The 18,877-nt window shown below is 57.6% G+C and overlaps 1 protein-coding gene across 2 annotated transcripts; it reads right to left on the minus strand.

Moving 5' to 3' along the window:
- Positions 1-2,965: 2,965 nt before the first annotated feature.
- Hpn (hepsin) lies at positions 2,966-18,648 on the minus strand. 2 transcript variants are annotated; one of them, XM_076838340.2, is made up of 13 exons: positions 18,147-18,648; positions 17,538-17,607; positions 12,404-12,505; positions 12,282-12,323; positions 7,554-7,683; positions 7,364-7,486; positions 7,209-7,249; positions 6,780-6,945; positions 6,502-6,692; positions 4,058-4,153; positions 3,725-3,867; positions 3,432-3,596; positions 2,966-3,249 (listed from the first exon to the last, which is right to left on the minus strand). In XM_076838340.2, the coding sequence occupies exons 2-13, from the start codon at positions 17,551-17,553 to the stop codon at positions 3,211-3,213; spliced, it is 1,254 nt and encodes a 417-aa protein (XP_076694455.2). In that variant the 5' UTR covers positions 17,554-17,607; positions 18,147-18,648; the 3' UTR covers positions 2,966-3,210. The 2 variants fall into 2 exon arrangements, with proteins under 2 accessions (XP_076694455.2, XP_076961902.1); XM_077105787.1 differs by having other exon boundaries at positions 17,538-18,648.
- Between the last annotated feature and the right edge of the window lie 229 nt (positions 18,649-18,877).

The raw sequence follows: 18,877 nt of genomic DNA on the forward strand, positions 1-18,877 counted from the left end.
AAAAGTCCAAAGGTCCAGAGGCAGCCATCATAGCAGGAAGCCCAAATCACTTGGACAGACAATGAACTGGAAGTCTCAATGGATCCCTGCCTCTTAGCCATTCTAGCCCAGGCACCAGATTTATGAGTAAAGAAGCCTCCATGGTCCAGTCCCTGTTCCCCAAGTCACTATCTTTAGGTTTCCTACTAAGGACCTGAGCATCATGGAGCAGAGGTAAGCTGTCCCTTCCAACGTCTATCCAGCATTGAGCCGTGGAGTCCATGAGTCTAATACAATGGTTGCTACTTTGCACCACTAGGTTTAGGGTGGTTTGTTTTGCTGAAATAGAGCCAGAGCAACAGCTCACTTAATCACTGAATAATTGAAATAGCATTACCTCTCATGCAGAAACCAAGATCCATTGCCCTACTTACACCACTATTTGAACATTCACAGCGGTTATTTCTGAATATAAAATTACCGGCCTTGACAACCACTGTTAATCTTTTAGTGTTTCCACTGTTAAATAACTGTTATGAAAGAGTAACTATACATTTCTCCTTCGACTTGACTGCAAAAATACCAACTGAACCAACCCCCTACAGAGCGTTCTACCCCAAGCAACACCCAGAAGGGCTTCTCTATATTTGAAAGGGGGATAGTCAGATATAAATGCTAAATGTGATTGCCAGGCCTTGCTTGTGGTCCTGATGTGGCTACACTTGTTCTGTAGATGGATCGATATCTGACTCGGGAGGCACAGCATGACATAGAAGAAAGGGTTTTTAACGTCCAGCCTTCTGAAGCCCAAGATCCCAGCAGAACCCTAAAGCAATGATGAGATTGTCATTATAATGACCTTTAGGTTTCCTTGGCTCCTTGGGATGGGGGGCGAGGTAGGTGGGAGTCAGAGGAAAACCTGAAGCCCACTGACTCCTGGCATCCAAAGAAAACTAGTGAATGGGTTTGAGGGAGTCCCACCCCCCTTCCTGCTCCACTCCAAGAAAGCAAGGGTGCTGGCAGACCCCAAGAACAAGACTGGCCCCCACCTGGTCTCACTATCTCCTGTGTGATCTTTCCCTGTCATCGTGAAACATCCATTGTGAGGCCCTCACCAGAGCCTACGTGGATGCGGCTGCCCAATCTTGGACTTCCAGCTCTGAAACTGTGAGCTAAATAACCTTCTTTTCTTTATAAAGCACCTAGTTTTGGGTATTTTGTTACAGCAAGGGAAAACAGACTAATACATGTCAAACTTTCTTCAAATCCCCTAGAATAGGGCCACATTCCCGCAGATCCACCAGGGCAGGTCCATGACCTCTTAAGTGCCCCTGCTGCTCAGACCCACCCCCCAACCAGGGCACAGACCTATCTGTCTAGACCATCACCCCAGGGTGAGTCACATTCCCCCAGAGTCCCCAAACTGCACAAAGCACATGTACAGCACCATGTTCAGCTGAAAATTTTCAGTCATCTCCTCTAACTCTGTGCATTTCTAACAAACTAATGTGCAAGTCAAGTCGTAAATCACACTCCAAATACCGTGGTTAGGACAGTGCAGCCACATGCAGTCATTTGGAAAGTCTGTGTACAGGTTCTGCAAGTTGAGAAACAGGGTTGGGAGATTCCACTGGTCGACAATGGTGGAGCCCAGCCTCACTAAGGCTTGGGGATCAGGGACAGGCACATAGCTGGAGCATTTCCCAAATGGATGTTCTGTTAGTCCTTCAAAGGAGACTTTTTGGGGGGAGGGGGTCTATTTATACTCTAGGACATTTCTTGGGAGCTTGAGGTTGATGCCTTATAATTTTTATCCTTTAAAATATTGAGAAACGGACACCCAGTGGACACATTCTTTCTGCTGGTTTTTAACAACACTAGGCTGGAAACGTGTTCTCGCTGTGTCTGGGCAACAGCGCCCTCTGGTGGCCCTCTTGGCCATCACAAAGATCTGCAGATGCTCCAGAGGGTGTGTGTGTGTGTGTGTGTGTGTGTGTGTGTGTGTGTGTGTGACAGAGAGAGAGAGAGAGAGAGAGAGAGAGAGAGAATGGGAGCCCCATTCCAAGAAAAGGTGAGACCTGACCCCAGCCCACATGGATGTAGGGGTGGGGGCTTCAGCCCGCAATCACAAGGCCTATACCCCACCTCCATCAAAAGGCCCTGATTTCTGTGTTGGTCCAAAGAAGATGTGCTTTTTGCTCACTGAGCATTGATGTCCACTTTTTCTGGAAACAAGTCTTCATTTCAGCTTATGTGGTTCTTGAAGGACAAGCCCCTGTGCATCCCCGCTACCCCCCACCCCCACGTGCATCAGGCGCTCAGTGATCCAATGAGAACATACCATCAAATCTGTTCAAGAGGCCTGGGTCTCATTGGGACTTGTTTTGCTATTAGGGAAGAAACATTTGTAGCTAGAGCTGCAAAGCTGGGTGAGGGGTCTAAGCCTGGAGTTTAGTTGGAGGTCTCTGTCTCTGTGGGTAGGAGCGGCTGCTTGGAAATGAAGCTGACACAATTAAAGTAGATTTGAGAGCAATTGGATCTAGCAGTACCTGAAGCCAGTATGCCCCCAGGGTATTTCCATTTAAGCAAACTGGTCAAAATCTTCTCTCTTTTTTGCTTTATTAGGGATTTGAATTGGGGGTCCTAAGCATGCTCAGCAAGTGCTCTACCACTGAGCTATATCCCAGGACCTAGTTTTATTTTATTTTGACACAGGGTGTTCCTAAATTGTTGAGGCTGGCCTTGAATTTGTAATCCTCCTGCCTCAGCCTCCCAAGTCACTGGGATTATAGGTGGGTGTCGCTGTGTTTGAAAAAAAAAATCTTAATTTTGTGGAGAGTCGGGGATCACACGTTCTACCCGATAAACCCCAGGCCCTAATTCCTCTCTTCCCTCCCCGCAAAATGTCCTTCCTCGTTGCTGCTCACACTTGCAAACTCGGAGGCCGCATTAATCAAAACCATCTTTATTATTTAAACAGCATCCTGTCCTCAGGGGCCTCCAGACAGGAGCCCCCAGAGGGCAGAACAATATTTACAAGGGTCGGAGGGTGAGGCAGAGTGGGCCCCCCACTGTGGAAGACAGGACCTTGGAGGAGGGCGTCCCTGGGCCTGTGGACTGGTCCAAGAGGAATAGTGTTCCCTCCTGGGCTCAGCGTGGATCCTGTCGCGTGGAGCTGAAGCCACCCAACCTCGGGCCCTGGACAGGTGCGCTGCGAGGAGCCGCCTCAGGTCAGAGCTGGGTCACCATGCCGCTGGCTCCGGAGTGAGTCTGGGGACAGACAGCTAGGGCTTCTGAGGTCTGAGGGGCTTCCCCCAAAGTCCCACGCGCCATCTCCCTTCCCAGAAGATGGAGACCCATCGGTCCCCCCGGCGCCTTCTTCTAGGGTGCCCAAAATTTCAGCCTCCCCTTAGCACCCCAGAGTCCCCCCCGGGGGGGAGGGGACACCCCACCTTTATGGCCTGGAAGATCCACTCCCGGAAGTCACTGACTTTGGTGTAGACACCTGGCTTCTGGGCCAAGGCACAGCCAGTGCCCCAGCTCACGATGCCACAGAGCCGCCAACGTGGCGTCCGAGAGATGCTGTCCTCACACACAAAGGGACCACCACTGTCACCCTGGTGAGGGAAGGGCAAGGCGGCTGGAGGCCGGGGGCCCTCTGTGCTCAGGCAGGGAGCCCCACCGCCCACTGCCCTGGTCTCCGTCCCTGGGCGGCAGGGGCCCGGCTGTCCCCCACAGCCCTCACCTGGCAGGCGTCGATGCCACCCTCGGGGTAGCCGGCACAGAACATCTTGGGCTTGATCTGGTTCCCGTAGAAGTCGGGGCCGTTGCAGACGTCCGTGCTGATGATGGGCACTCGGGCCTCCTGGAGCACCCGGGCCTGCTGGCCTGGGGGTGCGGGGGCAAGGCTGGCCGGAGCCGAGGGGCATGCACGACCCCCCTCCCTCCAGGCGCCCACCCCATGACCCCCAGGGTCTCGACACACCAGGGCCTGTGGCTGTCCAGCCCACCGGACTGCCCCTCCCCTGCCCGGGTCAGTCTCCCTAATGAGGGTGTCCAGGCAGGGCACGGGGCTCACCATAGTACTGCGTGTTGCCCCAGCCCGTCACAGTGCAGATCTTGCCGTCCACCAGGGCCTGGTCAGCGGCCGGGAGACACACGGGCTGGATGTATTCTGTGACAGAGACCCCGTCGGTCCAGCCTCTGCTGGCCTGCCCAGCCCCGCCCAGCACAAGCCCGTTCAGGTGCCTCCACGTCCCCCCACCAGACCCTGTCCTCTGACCGTCTGTGATGCCCACAGTGACCCACCGTGTGCTGAGTGCTCTCCTGTTCATCTCATCTCCCATCAGCCCCGGGAGGTAGGGGCAGCCATGACCCCAGAGGAGGGAAACCAGGCCAAGTCACTTGACCAAAGTTTCATAACGCATCAATGGTGAAGTCAGAATCTGAACCTAGGTTGGCCCAATTTCTAAGCCTGTTTTGTTAACCACAGCTGTGGCACTACCCCCAGCCCAAAGGGCACCTTTGTGAAGAATCCCATGTTGAGATGCTTGACTTCCACCTGTCATAACGATAAATACGAAGCTCTACACCAAGAATGCCCCTCTGAGATGTGGCGCCCTTGTGCAGTGCACAACCTTCCCAAGCGGTCCTGGCAGCCCTGACAGTTGATTTTTCCTGCCTGAGACTCAGAGGCCTCAGCTGTAAAATCAAAATAATGATCATGTCCCACCGGAAGCACCCTGAAAATTTGGTGAGGCAGCATATGCCTGGAATCAAACAGCAAGTACTTGGTGACTAGTCACAGTAATAAGTGACAGTCACAGCAGTAACTGCTAACAGTTATGGAGCATTTGCTCTGGGCTGCTAAATCTCAAGGGTCCTTACTCGTTTGAACCCTTTTGATCGCCTCAACAACCCCAGGAAGTTGTTTTACAGTTGAGGAACAGGCACAGCACGGTGAAACCACATGCCCCAGATCCCACCGTCGACAAATACCCGGATCTGTCCCCAGAGCCCTCAGTCATGTGTCTCAAACCCGGCTGCTCCCCCCCGCCCCCGACAGTCCTCATTTCAACATTGTAACCCTCCACTCTTCGCTAAGGAGAAGGGAAGAAAAAGACGTACATCCCTTCCTTAAGTGAAAGACTAGGATCTCAGATCACAAAAGAGAAAATGACCACAATAAACAGGCTGCGGACCGCGGCGGAGTACCGAACTCCCCGGTCCCCGGCCTGGCACCACGGGCAGCGCCAGGCAGCCCCAGCTCCGCTCTGCCGTTTGCCAGCCATGGAGCCTGGAGCCATCTCCCTTCCCTGTGCGGGGACCGTGTGCAGGTGGGCCACGGGCTCTGTGAGATGCTCCTCGGGGCCACAGTGAGCAAGGGATGAGGACAGAGCCTGGCACGGGGCAGGCACCGCGCCAGCGTGGAGGCTCATCAGCAAAGCCACTACTGTGTCACCTCATTGTTTTACAGCCAGGCATTACTTAAGGGTGGGGTCCGTATCTGAGAAATGGATTGTGATGTGACTTTGTGCAAATAACCCAGAACGTAGCTGATGCGACCTGAGATGCTTGAGGCCACATAAGCTCACGGGCCCACTGTCCCCTGTACAGTCCATCATTGGCCAAAAGGATCTCCTGTGGCCCATAACTACATCATCACTGTATCATGATTTTCATTATTATCACACTGGGGCCTGCGAGAGCTGGAACCCAAGGTCCATGCAGCGAACTGTGAAAGGAGGGACTCCTGGTGACCTCTCCACGGATCTGTCCCCTCCCTGTTTAGATTTTATATTTCATTTAATTATTTTGGGCAGCTGCGCTTGTGAGCTACACCTCCCAGGCCGTCCTCCTCACCAGCTTGGAACGTGCAAGTCCACGGCTTCAGGGTATTCCCAGACACACACGGTGACCACTCTGGACTTTAGAACATGTCACCACCCCCAAAAGAAACCCTGTATCCTTTACCAACCCTCCCAGTCTCCACAGCACGGCCGCCGCCCCTGGCAACCATGAACCCACTTTTGATCTCTATGGATTTGCCTGTTCTGGGGCATTTTTAGGAATGGAATCACGCAAGACAGGCAGGGCAAAAGGACTCCCCAGTTCACCCGTGGTGCCGGGTGAACCCCTATCTTTTTTCCTTTTCATGGCCGTATAGGAGTCCGCTGTAGGGACGCACTCTGTTGTTTTTATCCATCTGTCAGATGATACGCACGTGGGTTGTTTTCATCTTTGGGCTTTTATAAGTAATGCTGTTGTAAACATTTGTGCACAGTTGTGTAGACACACGGTGTCCCTCCTGGTTGTGCATCCCAGGTATGGAACTGTCACATGGTCAACTGCCAGAACATTCCCAAGTGGCTGTACCCACTGCCCAGACCTAATGATCACTCATTCTGATTACCATGAACACCTGGATCATCAATGCATTCTAGTCTGCTCTTGTCCCCCTCCTTTGTCCTGTCTGTCTCTGGAGTCCCCGAGTCAAGGCTCAGCCCTGCCCCCGAGATGTACCTGTGAGGGGCAGGGGGCTGGACAGGTGGACCAGGGCGATATCATTGCTGTTCTCCTCACTGTTGGGGTCTCGAAAAGGAAGGTAGCCCCCGTGGTAGACCACGGCCTGCACCCCCAGCTGCATGCCCTGGGGCGAGGCCTGGGCCACTGCACCGGCAAAGACCCGCCATCGAGACAGGACCCGGTTCCGCCTGCCAAGGGACACGAGGGAAGGGTGGTGGCCGGCCAGGCACGGCCTCACCGCCTCTCCCCCTGGTGGGTGCTGTGGGGGCACTCACTCTGGGAAGCAGTGGGCAGCTGTCAACACCCAGTCCCCGGAGAGCAGGGACCCACCGCAGAGGTGTGCACCGTCATAGCGCAGACTGACTTGCCAGGGCCACCTGCCCAGGCTGGTGTCCTGGCCTCCCACAATGCGGTCCACGGGCAGCTTCCTGCGGCCACAGTCTGTGGGCGAAGGCATCGGGGTGGCAGGGTGAGGTGGGAGCCCAACAGAGGTCTGGCCCTGGGTTCTGAGAGCCCTGAGGACAGGAAGACCGGCCCTGGGGGGCTGAGGGGACAGAGCCCGGCCCTGCCCCACCCTGCGGTCTGAACTCGACACAGCCCCTTGGGGGACCTGCAGGGCCACAGCCCTGCCCTGGGGAGAGTCTGAGGGGCCATGTTCCCCGGGGAGAAGCTAAAGGAAACAGTCTTGAGTTTTGGGGTCTCACCTTGGCACATGGTAGCCAAAAACCGGCCCCGGGGACAGTCACTGTGATGGAGAGAGGGATGAGGACACAGAAACAGAACACCAATTAGCCCAGACAAGAGGAAAATGAGGAGCCAGGGCCAGGGACTGTCCCCACCCCGCCGCTGCCCTCCTCACCACACGGAGATGACGTCCAGCAGCCTCCGGGCGTGGGGCAGCCTGCCCTCGTCCACGCAGAAGAAGCCCGACGTGCCGTTGGCGCCTGCCGTCCGCACGTCCAGCTCCGAGTGGGCCAGGGCCCTGGGCAGGGCGGGGGTCAGACCTGCTCCTCCCGCCCCCAGCCCCACCCCCTGGGGCTCCCTGGTACCTGAGGAAGCCCATCTCCTCGCAGCCGAGCCCTGCCACCCTGGCGTTGGAACGCGAGGAGCACAGCAGCCGCCAGGTCCCCTCCGTCTGGTCAAACACCGTGAGCCGGGCGTCCACAGGGCTGGCCTGCACTGCAGGGTGACAGAGCCGGCCGCCTGGGGGTCATGCTCCTGACCCACCTCCCTGGCCACAGCCCCCCTGGCCTGTTAGGTCAGGTGGCTCCAGCCCCAGGCCTCACAGGGCCCAGGAGCAAGCGCAGGCTGAAGGGCAAGGAGCTGGGGACACCAGCCGCTGGGCCCCGGACTCCGAAGCTGGCCACTGAAACTGGAGCATTCGGGAGAGGGAGTCCTTTCCACCAAGGTCCCCAGTTTTCCAAAATGGCTGCACCCATCACTCAGATGTTAAGGGCCTTCTTTGCCCCCGTGAGTAAAAGGGGCAGCTCATGTCGGGGAGAGCGGAGAGGATTCTGGGGACATTTTTAAAGTCCCCAAAGAAAGCCCAGAGTTGGGTGAGCTAATAATTTCCCATTTGCTTAGCCAATTGATTACTTCGTTTTGTCTTTTGCAGTCTGAAGACCCTTGACTAATACACCAGGTTCCCGAAACATTTAAATAAATATTCTAGGGTTAAGAAGAGGAGGAGGAGGAGGCGGAGGAGGGAGAAGGCTGGCTTTTCTGGGGAACTCGTCAGAGCCTCGAATGCTCATTTCCCATTTAGGCGATGCAATATTCATTCTTTCACGAATCAGACATTGACCATGCTCCAAGCCCAGTGGTGCTAGGACACAAGGATGACCCAAGAGACGGCTCTGGGCTCTGCCATCCCCAAGCCACCAAGTCTGGAGAGACAGGAATGAAAAAGTGGCCCGTGACATGAAGCAGGGCTGAGCTCCCCAGGAGGGCCGGAGCAGAGCAAGCTCTTGGGAGGTGGTTCCGTTCTGGGCTGGGGGAGGGGGGGCAGTCTGGTGGAGCACTGATGTCCCCAGGGGCCCATCGATCCAGCCCATGCATCAGGGGATCCCTGATAGCACCTGAGCCGGGTCACAGCCCTCAGGTGCATTTCCTCTGTTTACCAAACACTCCGAGGTGCCAGGAGCTATTTTAGGCAATGAACACATCAGACAAACCCTTGCCCTGGTGCAGCCCAGAGCCCAGTCAGTCGGGGAGAGAGATAATAAACAGGATAAAGCAGTAAAATATGTCACATGTCACAACAGAAGAAGGGGTTACGGAGACAAAGGAAGCTGGGCGTGAGGTGGCACATCTCAGTAGGTGGGCAGGGACAGCTTTGCAGAGAAGGTGGCATCTAAGGATCTGAGGGAGGTGAGAAAGACAGCAAAGATACGTGAGGGGACAGCAAATTAGGCCAAGGGAATCGCAAGCCAGAAAGCCCAGGGCCGGTGCAGGGTGGGGGCGTGGGGGTGGGGACAATGGGAGACGGATGGAGCCAGACTGGGCTTTGAGCCAGGTGCAGCAGGGGGCTCAGAGCTGGAGGGTCCGGTGCAGGCTCCTCTGACTGCAGGGGGGAGCCCAGGCGGGAGCAGGAGCCTGCGGTGAAGTCCAGGCAGGGGGCAGGGGCTGGGCCCAGGCGGGAGCAGGGGGCTGGAGAAGAGTGCGATTCTGGATACACTTTTCAGGTGGAACTGACAGTCTGCTTGGGATCCACTTGTGAATGTGAAGGCAGGAGAGGGGTCAAGGACAAGCCTCAGAGCCACCAGGAGGATGGAGCTGCAGTAAGCAGAGGTGGGGACGGGCGGGCGGAGGGGACGGGTTTGTGAAAGCTGTGAGCCTCTGTGTGCTCTCAGGAGCCTCCAGCGTGGCCTGATGGCACCTTCCGGACACGAGTCTGGTGATAACTGGCCTTTGCCTTCTTCTAAGAGGAGCCTGGTGAGGCCACACCCAGGCGGGGCCTTCTTGGGTACCCACAGGTCTGAGCCAGGGAAGGAGGACTTCCAACAAGCACCTGCCCTGCTGAGGACCTACTGTGTGCCTGGCATTATGCCCACACTCTCCCTGCCCCGCCATCAACCCAGGCCTCGTAGCCACCAAATCACTGCCATTTTCCGGACGGAGAGGCTCAGAGAGATGGGCTGGCGCACCCAACACCACCAAGCCCGAGAGAGGCAAGGACAGGGTGGAAACCAGGCCCACCGAGTGACCACGTCCATGCCCGTCCCCCAGGTGGGGGAGCTGAGCCTAGGAAGGATACACAGCGAAGAACTGGGGGAACCAGGATCTGAACCCCAGACGTGCCGACCTTCAGTCCCTGCTCCACGTGGACGGGGCCTGACCCTTCCCTGGCTGCACTTGACTGAAAAGCTGTCTGGCTGGTCTGGTGCAATGATGGCCTCTTGCCGGGGGGTGGTGGCCCTCTCCTGGGGGTGCTCCCTGAGCTCTGAGACCAGAAGAGAGTTTGGGACAGCAAGGCAGGGGCGGTGGGGTGGAGGTGGAGTCTTAGTTTTAAATGACGCCTAACTGTTCCAGAAATTTCCAGCAAGTGTGGGGTTTGAGAAAAAGGAATGAGTCCGTGGATGGGTGTTGCGGGAGGTGTGGGGAGCGGGGGAGGGGAGGGGGACAGCAAATGCCTCCTCCGGTTATTTTTAAAACCGCAGTCTATGCGCCGCGTCTCACTTTGAAATGTTTTCTTCTTGTTTATATTATTTTAGGCAATGCCAAAAGTGCGTTCTGGGTCACCTGGGGGCCTCCTACATCGACTGACAGAGGTGGGAAATCCACAAAACAAGGCAGGGATTGGGGGGGGGGGTCGTTTTGATTCACGATTCCCCAGGGTTCTGGAAACTGTCCAGATCCAGGTTTGAAGGCGCAGGACAGCCTAGCTCACCTCGGTGATCTATCCTTGTGCTATTTATCAAGCCAAGATGTCCCGAGTGCCTACCGTGCGCCAAGCACTGCCTGACCAGTAACCAAAATGCCCCTGCCCACTTGAAACACACCAGGAGTGGGAGCACGAGGTGGGTCCCCGAGGACAGCGGGAATGGGACATCGGGGGGAGCAGGGGAGCCCCCACAGACCGGAGCCCAGAGAGTGCGGGAGGTCAGGGGGAGGTGGGGTGGACTGAGTCCCACATCCTGGGAGCCCAGGAGCCCGTGAGGTGGGTACTTTATCCTGAGACCCCCGGGGCTTTCTGCAAGGGCCTGATCTCATGTCTCTGCCAGGGAGTGGTCTCGGGTAAGTCGGTTCACCTCACTGGGTGCCAGGTTCCCACACCCCACCCAAAACTCTGGACCTATGACAACTCCCAGCCCGTAGGCCTGTTGGGTAAAGGTTGTGGTTGGGACCTGGCATAGGTTACCCTTTACCATGGCAACGAATTCAGCAGTTCCTTGATACACAATAGAGGGTGGGAGTCACCCACAGTGGCCACCCAGGCTGCCTGGGTGCAAGTCACAGCCCTGCCACCTACTAGCTCTGTGACCTGGGGTAAGTCCCTTGGCCAAAATGTGCCTTGGTTCCCCCATCAAACAGGGGCGCTTGGGAGGACTGAAAGAACAGATTCGAGCTGGGTGCAGCAGTGCACGCCTGTGATCCCAGCTTGGGAGGCTGAAGCAGGAGGATCACGAGTTCAAAGCCAGCCTCGGCAACTTATTAAAGCGCTAAGCAACTCAGCGAGACCCTGTCTCTAAATAAAATACAAAACAGGGCTGGGACCTGGCTCAGGGGTTGAGTGCCCTCGAGTTCAATCCCTGGTACCAAAAGAGAAAAAAGAAAAACTGATCTGTCAAATCCCAAGGTGCTCGCCTGACCCAGGCAAACGTCACCTAACTGCCCGCCAGCAGGGGGGACACTGATGCTGGCTTTTTGGGTCTGGAACTTCATTATGGCTCTTGGTGTGAACTGAATCCTAAAGAAACCTGAGGAGGCCTGAAGATGTGAAAACACACCTCCCAAGCAAGCCCCCCTTTCTTTCGGCTGCCCTGGGGTCACACAAGGGTGGCCTGAAGTTGGCACTAGGGCAGGTTCACTCCCTCATTCCACAGTTCGTTTCTGCATCTCCTGAGTGCTGTGGCGGGCACCCCGCGGGCCTGCAGCCATGGCTACATCCGGCCAAGGTGAGCCACTCCGGGCCCATCAGTACCAGCTGTGTCCTCTCGGTACTCATTTCCCACGTCTGGAAAATGGGCAAAGAGTAGCGTGAGCAAACCTCGCTCTCCTGCCTCCTAGGGGAGCTAGAGGATCCCTGAATTCCCACTGCGCCTCCAGAACATGTGCTGACCAGGCCCGGGGGTGCACCGTGGCCCACGGGAGCGCTTCGGTCTGAGGCTAACTACATGACGGAGCCTCAGTTTCCCCATCTGTAAAGTGGGGGAGTCACAGTCCCACCCTCACAGGGCTGCTGGAAGAGGCCACGGGATGGCATGTCGATGAATACACGAAACCCAAACAAAAAAGGAACCACACTTTTTCCTACTGGGAGAGATGCTCCCTGGTATTTTCTAATCACTTTTAAAAAGTGGGAGTTTCCAGCTCCCTAATTTAAATCCCTCGTGCACTCAGGGGTAAGCCATTTGGAGCCTGAAAAACACTGGGTTGGACAAGGGACGGACTTATTAAAACATGCCTGGGACCACAGCTGGCACTCGATACAAATGCACTATTACCATTAGCGTTTCCGCGTGCACCGATACGTTCACTCAAAAATACTTTTATTGAGCCACCGACCCCGCAGGTTCTTCCAGGGCCCCCCAGAGGGTCCCGGCTGCTGGACTCACCCGGATACAGCGGCTCCTGGTCACTCCTGAGTAGAAGAGTCACTGCAGAGAAGGCGGAGGTGAGGGCAGGCATCGGGGGCCGCAGGGCCAGGGGAGGTCAGAGGCACAGGGAGCACTCTCACCGATGGCCCAGGACGCCGCGCCGATGCCCGTCAGGAGGAGGAGGGTCCCCACAATGAGAGCTGCTACCTTGGGTCCGGAGCAGCATGGCACAGTCCGGCCACCTGCAACAGACACCATGCTGGGCCACTGCCAGGCCTGTCCCCGTTGCTGCAGGGTCCAGGCACCGGGCCAGCTGCCCTGCCCCCCAGGGCTAACTTGTCACCACTGAGCCTGCTGGGCCCTGGGCCCGGTTCCTGGGGCCGAGCAATGGGCAGGGCGGTCCCTCCCCGGCCAGGTGGACAACCAGGTGTGCAGCTCCCCAAGGGCTCCAGCTGGGGAGGGGCCACGGCTGGGCCCCCTGCCACTACCCTGGCACTCCTCTGGCACAGGTGACACTGAGCCTTAGCATTTCTGTCATCACTTTGTGCCCCCTGACCTCTCTCTTTGGCTGGCTTTTCCAGGGGTTCCTGCAGCATCAGGGCTCATGGCGCTGATTTCCCCCTCCCCCTGTTGCTTGGGAGACCCCCAGCCCCCAAACCCAATGTGGTCCCTGGAAGTTGAGAACCGAAGTTTGGAAAGTTGCCAGCCTCACTCTTCTGGCTGGAATCTTGGGCAACGGCACCATTTCTTTGAGACTCGGTTTCCTCATCTGTTCAGTGGGCATCCACCCAGCACCCACTTCTAAAAATGACACTTTAAAGTCCTTTTAAATAATACTGACCCAACTCATTTTATGCTGTGCCCCGTGCACTGTTCTCAACACATCAACTATTCAGTCTGCGTATCAGCCCTGCATTGCGATGCCCACTTTTCCTACAGCTCAGAGAAGTCGAATCACATGCCCACCGTGACTCAGCCTGCAAGAGGCAGAGCTGAGATCTGAATCCTGGGCAGACTGGGTGCCAGGTCCAAAGTACATAATCACGAAGCCTCTCACTGTGCCACTGGCATACAGCAAGTGCTCAGTACTTGCTTGAGACCTCCTTAGAGTTTTGTGGTCCATGCCATGCCCTTCACCCCTCTGAGCCTCTGTTTGCGTGGGTAAAATGGAGCTTGAGCCTTTCTCTGTCTTACTGAGCATCCTCTGTGTCCCTAGCACCACTCTAGGCTCTGGGAGCAGAGGTTAAGACAGACAGGCAAGAGGATGGCTCTCTCAGGGTGTGAGTTGGGAGCGGGGATGCCCACAACTAAACATGAACCTGATAATTTCCAGATTGTGGCAAAGGCTATGAGGAAAATAATGGAGGTGGGGGGCTTCTCAAGGGGGATGAGGCTCCCGAAAAAGAGACTTTGAGACAGGCGCAGTGGCACACGCCTGTAATCCCAGTGGCTCAGGAAGCTGAGAAAGGAGGATCATGAGTTCAAAGCCAGCCTCAGCAACTTAGCAAGGCCCTAAGCATCTCAGTGAGACCCTGTCTCTACATAAAATACAAAATAGGGCTGGGGATGTGGCTCGGTGACCGAGTGCCCCTGAGTTCAATCCCCAGTACCAAAAAAAAAAAAAAAAAAAAAAAGTAGAAGAAGAAAAGAAGACTTTGGAGCTAGACCAGAATGCAAAGGCAGCCATGCAAGGACATCAAGGAACAGCATGGTGGGCAGAGGGAACAGCATGGGCAAAGCCAGGAGGCAAGAACAAGCTCACTGTGTTAGAGGGCTAGAGAGGCCCTGGAGGAGGCCAGAAGGGCACAGGCTTAGGGAGGGCAGTGGGAACCAAGGCCTGGGCCAGCTAGGGAGGCCTGGTGGCCCAGAGGAGGGAAGAACTGTATTTCCAGTGCACAGAGGTCCTGGAGATCCAACGCCAGCTCGCCCGCTAGGGATTCTGGGAGGACCAAAGGAAAAAGACCGCTAATGGCCTTGCCCTGGCCCTGTCTTGGGCTCCGCTGCCAGAAGGTTCCCTCAGGGCTTCAGGAGCTCCCAGCTCCCTCGTCCGTGTCTGGGTGGCATGTTTGGTGGGCAGAGTGCCAGGCCGGTACCCGGAACAGAGCCGGGAGTGGTCCAGGACCCTCCGGGGAGAGTCACTGTTTGGGTGGCTAGAGAATCTGAGATCCCAGGGGCTCCACCCAGATCAGGAAACGCTGCACCCCTCCAGGAGGCCCTGGGCAGGGGCGACCCAGCTCAGCCCCTGCCTGTCCGGTGACGGGCGGGGAGGGCTCTCAGGCCTGTCCCCACGCCCAGCTCGGCCTCGGACATCTTCCTGGTTCCAGGGGAGTGTCTTGGCTTCCTGCATCCACAGGCTCCGGGCCCTCTGTCTCGGGGTGTGCCTGCCAGGGGTGCAGTCTGCGCAAGACCCTAGAGGCTCTGATGTAACTGGGGGGACAGCAAGCAATGCCACCCGTGTCTCCCAGGGTGTCAAGAGAGCACCTCCTTCCCTGCTAGGACTTTGAGCACCTCCAAAATAGGTCCCCCTGGTGGGACAGGCTGCGTCCTCACCGGGGTCCCCTGGTGTAAGAGACGCCCTTCCTGGGTATCTTTGCTGGGACAAGATGCTCTCTGCTCCTGCCATTGAGAGGTGACATCCTCAACATCACAATCTCTGGAAGCTATGGGGCTTTGAGTTCCGCGGGTCAGGTCTCTCCTGGACCCACTGTTCCCTGAGACTCTCTGCTCTGTTTCTCGGGGTGTCCCCCAGCTTCTCTCGGGACGGTTCTGCCTCCACCAAAGGTGACATCTTTGAATCTGAATCTGTCGAAACCCTTCCCTTACATGACGTGGACTTCCTGCCTGAGATGCCCCCTCCAAGGCTCTGCCTCCAGGCTCTCTGTCCACTCCCCGGAATCCAGATTCCTAAGATGGCCGTGAGCTCCTCCCTCTCTCTCCTCCTGGGTCTGACGTCTGTCTCACCTGCCTCTGTGGCCTCGGTTTGCACTCTCTGTCCTCAGCCCTGGACTGTGTTCTGAGCCCCGGGTCGGGGTCCTGCAGCCTCTTGGACACCTTCCCCTGAAACCCCCTAGTTTCTTCTCACCCCCCAGGTCCCATCTGGCCCCAAGGTCTCCCCAGATCTCTTCTTCCTCCCAGGTCCCGAGGCCCTCCTCCCCAGGCCTGGCCCTCAACTGGAGGACACTTCCTTCTCCCTAAAGCCTGCCAGTTCCTCCAGCCTGGCCAGTCCTCCCAAGTGACCCTCCTGTCCACGCTTCCTTCCCTTCCCCTGGTCCTGCCTCAGTTCAGCCCCATCCAACCACCGAGCTCTGTCTCCCCTTCCGGTCTCCCTCCACAAGGAAGCCTGGGGAACCTTCCTAAAATGCCAAATCCAACCTGTCCCTTCTTAACCTAGAACCATCCATGACTCCCTAGTGCCCCCCAGAATGGAGGCTAAGTCCCTCAGCCGGACATGTCCAGCCCTGTAGGATATAAGTGTGGCTTTTTGAGAGTCGAGGGTTGGATGTGTTTCCCCAAATTCCAAACAGCGCTCAGCTCCCTATCAGACACCTCCCAGAGCTTCCTAGAGCCAGGGGAGCACAGAACTTAAACCACCAACTAGAGGCACGAAGCGTTGCCGCCAGCGCCACCTTGTGGAGAGACCCAGCACTGCCAAGGAATCCCCTGCTCCTGACCCAAGGGGGACAGAGCCTGGTCCAGCGGCAGCACTCATCTCCCCCACAGCTTCCTTTCCTGCATCACCTCCAGAAACCCCAGCACTAGCTGCACTCGCTGTGCCGCGGGGCGGTCTGCCACCCGGGCTTCAGCCGCGTTCTCCCCCTCCTGGCACACGCTACCTACCCCTCTTCATCCTTTGAGTCTGAACTCAGGAGTCACCTCCTCAGATTCCCCAGTCCCCAGAAGCCTGAGAGCCTTGGGCACACGTTACTGTCATCCTGTTTACAGACCAGGAGAGGAGTCCCAGAGAGGCACAGACACCCACCCCAGTGACCCAGCAAGCAGGTGCAGCCTCAGAACCCTTCAGATCCAGAAAGAAGAAATTGTCTCAAAGGAGCCAGGCTCTGTCACCCACCTGCTCAGCCGGGGTGCCCGGCACTTCCTCCTGAGTGACAGAGAACCTGGGTTCACTCTGAACGGCAGCTGAATGGTTTGCGGTCTAAGTGTCTGAGTGGCTATCTACACTGAGACCGAGACCTGAGGAGGCCGGAGTCTGGGCTAGTCATGTCAGCCAGTGCCCTCACGCCATGCTGTGAGGTATGCGAATGCCATCTCCATTTTACAGAGGAAACTGAGACCCAGAGAGGGTAAGCTATTTGCCCAGGGCCACACAGCTAGAAAGCGCTGCTGTCTGGGACTGAATGCAGGTAGCCTGGCCCCAGGAAGAAGAGGAGGAGTCAATCCCAACTGGGGTAGGGCTGGAAGAAAAGACTGCCCTTTCAGCTGGGTCCCCAAGTGTGGAAGAGGCTGAGAGGGAGGCGGGCTGCCTGGAGCCCTTGAATGCCGTCCACTGCACGGGTGGCTTCTCTCCAGCACCCCCAGGGTGACTTCTCAGCTCCTCTTCTCTCTCCATCCATCTGGGCTGAGTCCAAAGTCCTCCCTCTGCTCTTTTGCCCACAGAGCCAGGCAGCAGGAGGAACGTGAGGACGCACTGGGGGTCCTGAGTCCCTGGGACTCCGAGTCTTCCAACCTCTGTCCTGACAGCTGCTGTTTATGGCACCCGTCTCACATCCTGAGCACCCATGCGGGTGCCTTGTGTGTTCCATGCTCCCTGTTACCTTAGGGACGGAGTACTGGACCCACACTTGACCCCGGGGGCAGGGGAAAGAGGGACTGAAGTGCAGAGAAATGCTGTCAGTTGCACAAGACCACACAGCAAAAAAGTGGCCGGAGCAAATTCAAGTGCAAGGCCCCTGTGTTTGGCCTTAACATCTGGGCCCTTAACCACGGCAGCAGAGCAGCGTCCTGTCCCCATGTCACCATCCCCCCAGTAGAGGACAGGCTCAGGGTGAGCTGAGAAATCACTGGGGGTGAGGGGAAACTGAGGCAAGGTGCCAGGAAGGTCATCCGGGGTAGCAGGGAGCCAGGGGGTGGCACAAGTGCACAGAACACAGAGTTAATGGTTAATCAGGTGGACGAGGCTGCAGAAGGGGGTGGGGATGGGCTTGGGAGGGGGGACCAGAGATGGGGGCTCCATGGGAGTGGAAGGTTGAAGAGAGAGCACAGCAGAAGGGCACCAGGCAGAGCCCAAGGGGGGGCTCAGGAAAGGGGGAGACTCACCCTCCTTCTCGGCCATGTCACAGCCTCTTGTTAATGATTCCCCGGCTGACCTCCTGGGCCAGGGTGGGACCTGTGGGGAGATGAACAGGGAGGCAGGGCCTGGGGGAGCCCAGCCCAGCCCAGCACTGGCGCCCCCAGTCCCAGGCGTCCATCCAGGGAAGCTGGAGGGACTGGGCTCTGGCCAGAGCATGCCGTGATCACGGAGGCAGATTGGGCTGGGTTCAAGGATGGGGTCAGTGTCTGACCAGTGCCACGGGGACTCCTGGAATTGAAGGGCTGAGGACCCCCAGGCTCAGGGGTGCGGGAGCCAGGCGGCCGGGTGTGAGGGAACCGGGATTGGAACCCATGGGGTCTGAGGGGGGAGAGTGCATAGGGGAAGCAGGAATTTGGGGACTGGACTCCCGAGTCTGAACATGGAGAAACCTGGGGGCCCCGTCTCCAAGTCTGATGGGAGAGTGTGCTGGAGTCCTGGGTCCTTGGGAAGAAGTCGGACAGTCATGTCTGGGGTCCCTGGGAGCCCCTGGATTGGGCGTGGGCATCGAATTGGGTAGAGGCGAGGGGACCCCTGTCCTCAGGATTGGAACTGAGTCTGGGGTCCCTGGTCCTTACCCTGGGGTCCAGCAGGTGGGGGAAGAGCCTCGAGATGGTGCGGTTGAGGGTCAGTCTCCAGGCCGGGGCAGCGGCATGGTGGCCCCGCAGCGGCGGCCGGGAGGCAGAGGCGGTGGCGGCGGTGGCGTGGGGCCTGCTAGGCCAGGCGGCCTCACCTGAGGAGCAGGGGGCTGGGCGGGAGGCGGGGGAAGGGGCGGGGAGGGGCCGGGCCCGGGGATTGGCAGCCTCAGAGGCCACCTGGCTGGTGGGGCCGGGCGGACAGGGGCTGGACCCGGCAGCCCCAGCAAACCCGCCCGGACTGGAGCCGCAGAGGGGCGCAGGGGCGCGGGAGCGAGGTGGCCGGGGGTGACGGACCCCGATCCGAGGGAACCAGGTGGAAGGGCCTGGCTGTCCCAAGCCACTTTGCCATTGCCACTTCTCCTGCCCGGCCCATCCCCTGTCCCTCACCGGGTTCCAGCCTCAGCCCCCTCCCTTTTCAGAGCCCCTTTCCGTCCCCTAACACCTGTCGCCTCTACCCTGTCCCCGGCCCGGCCCAGCGCGGCCTCTGGCCTCTGCCGCAGGGTCCTGCTCCTCCCGCCAGCCCCCTCCCCCAGCTGCTTTCCTACAAGTCACGGGGGCTCGTTTGCTTTGGCAGCCTCCCTGCCGCCTGCCGTGGTGACCTCTGGAGCCGGGAAAGTCCTAGGTAGGGGGATGGGGGCTTGGCCCGGAAAAGGCTACACAGAGTGCTGAGG

The sequence above is a fragment of the Callospermophilus lateralis genome, chromosome 18 (genome assembly GCF_048772815.1).
Source record: "Callospermophilus lateralis isolate mCalLat2 chromosome 18, mCalLat2.hap1, whole genome shotgun sequence".
NCBI classification, from domain to species: Eukaryota; Metazoa; Chordata; class Mammalia; order Rodentia; family Sciuridae; genus Callospermophilus; species Callospermophilus lateralis.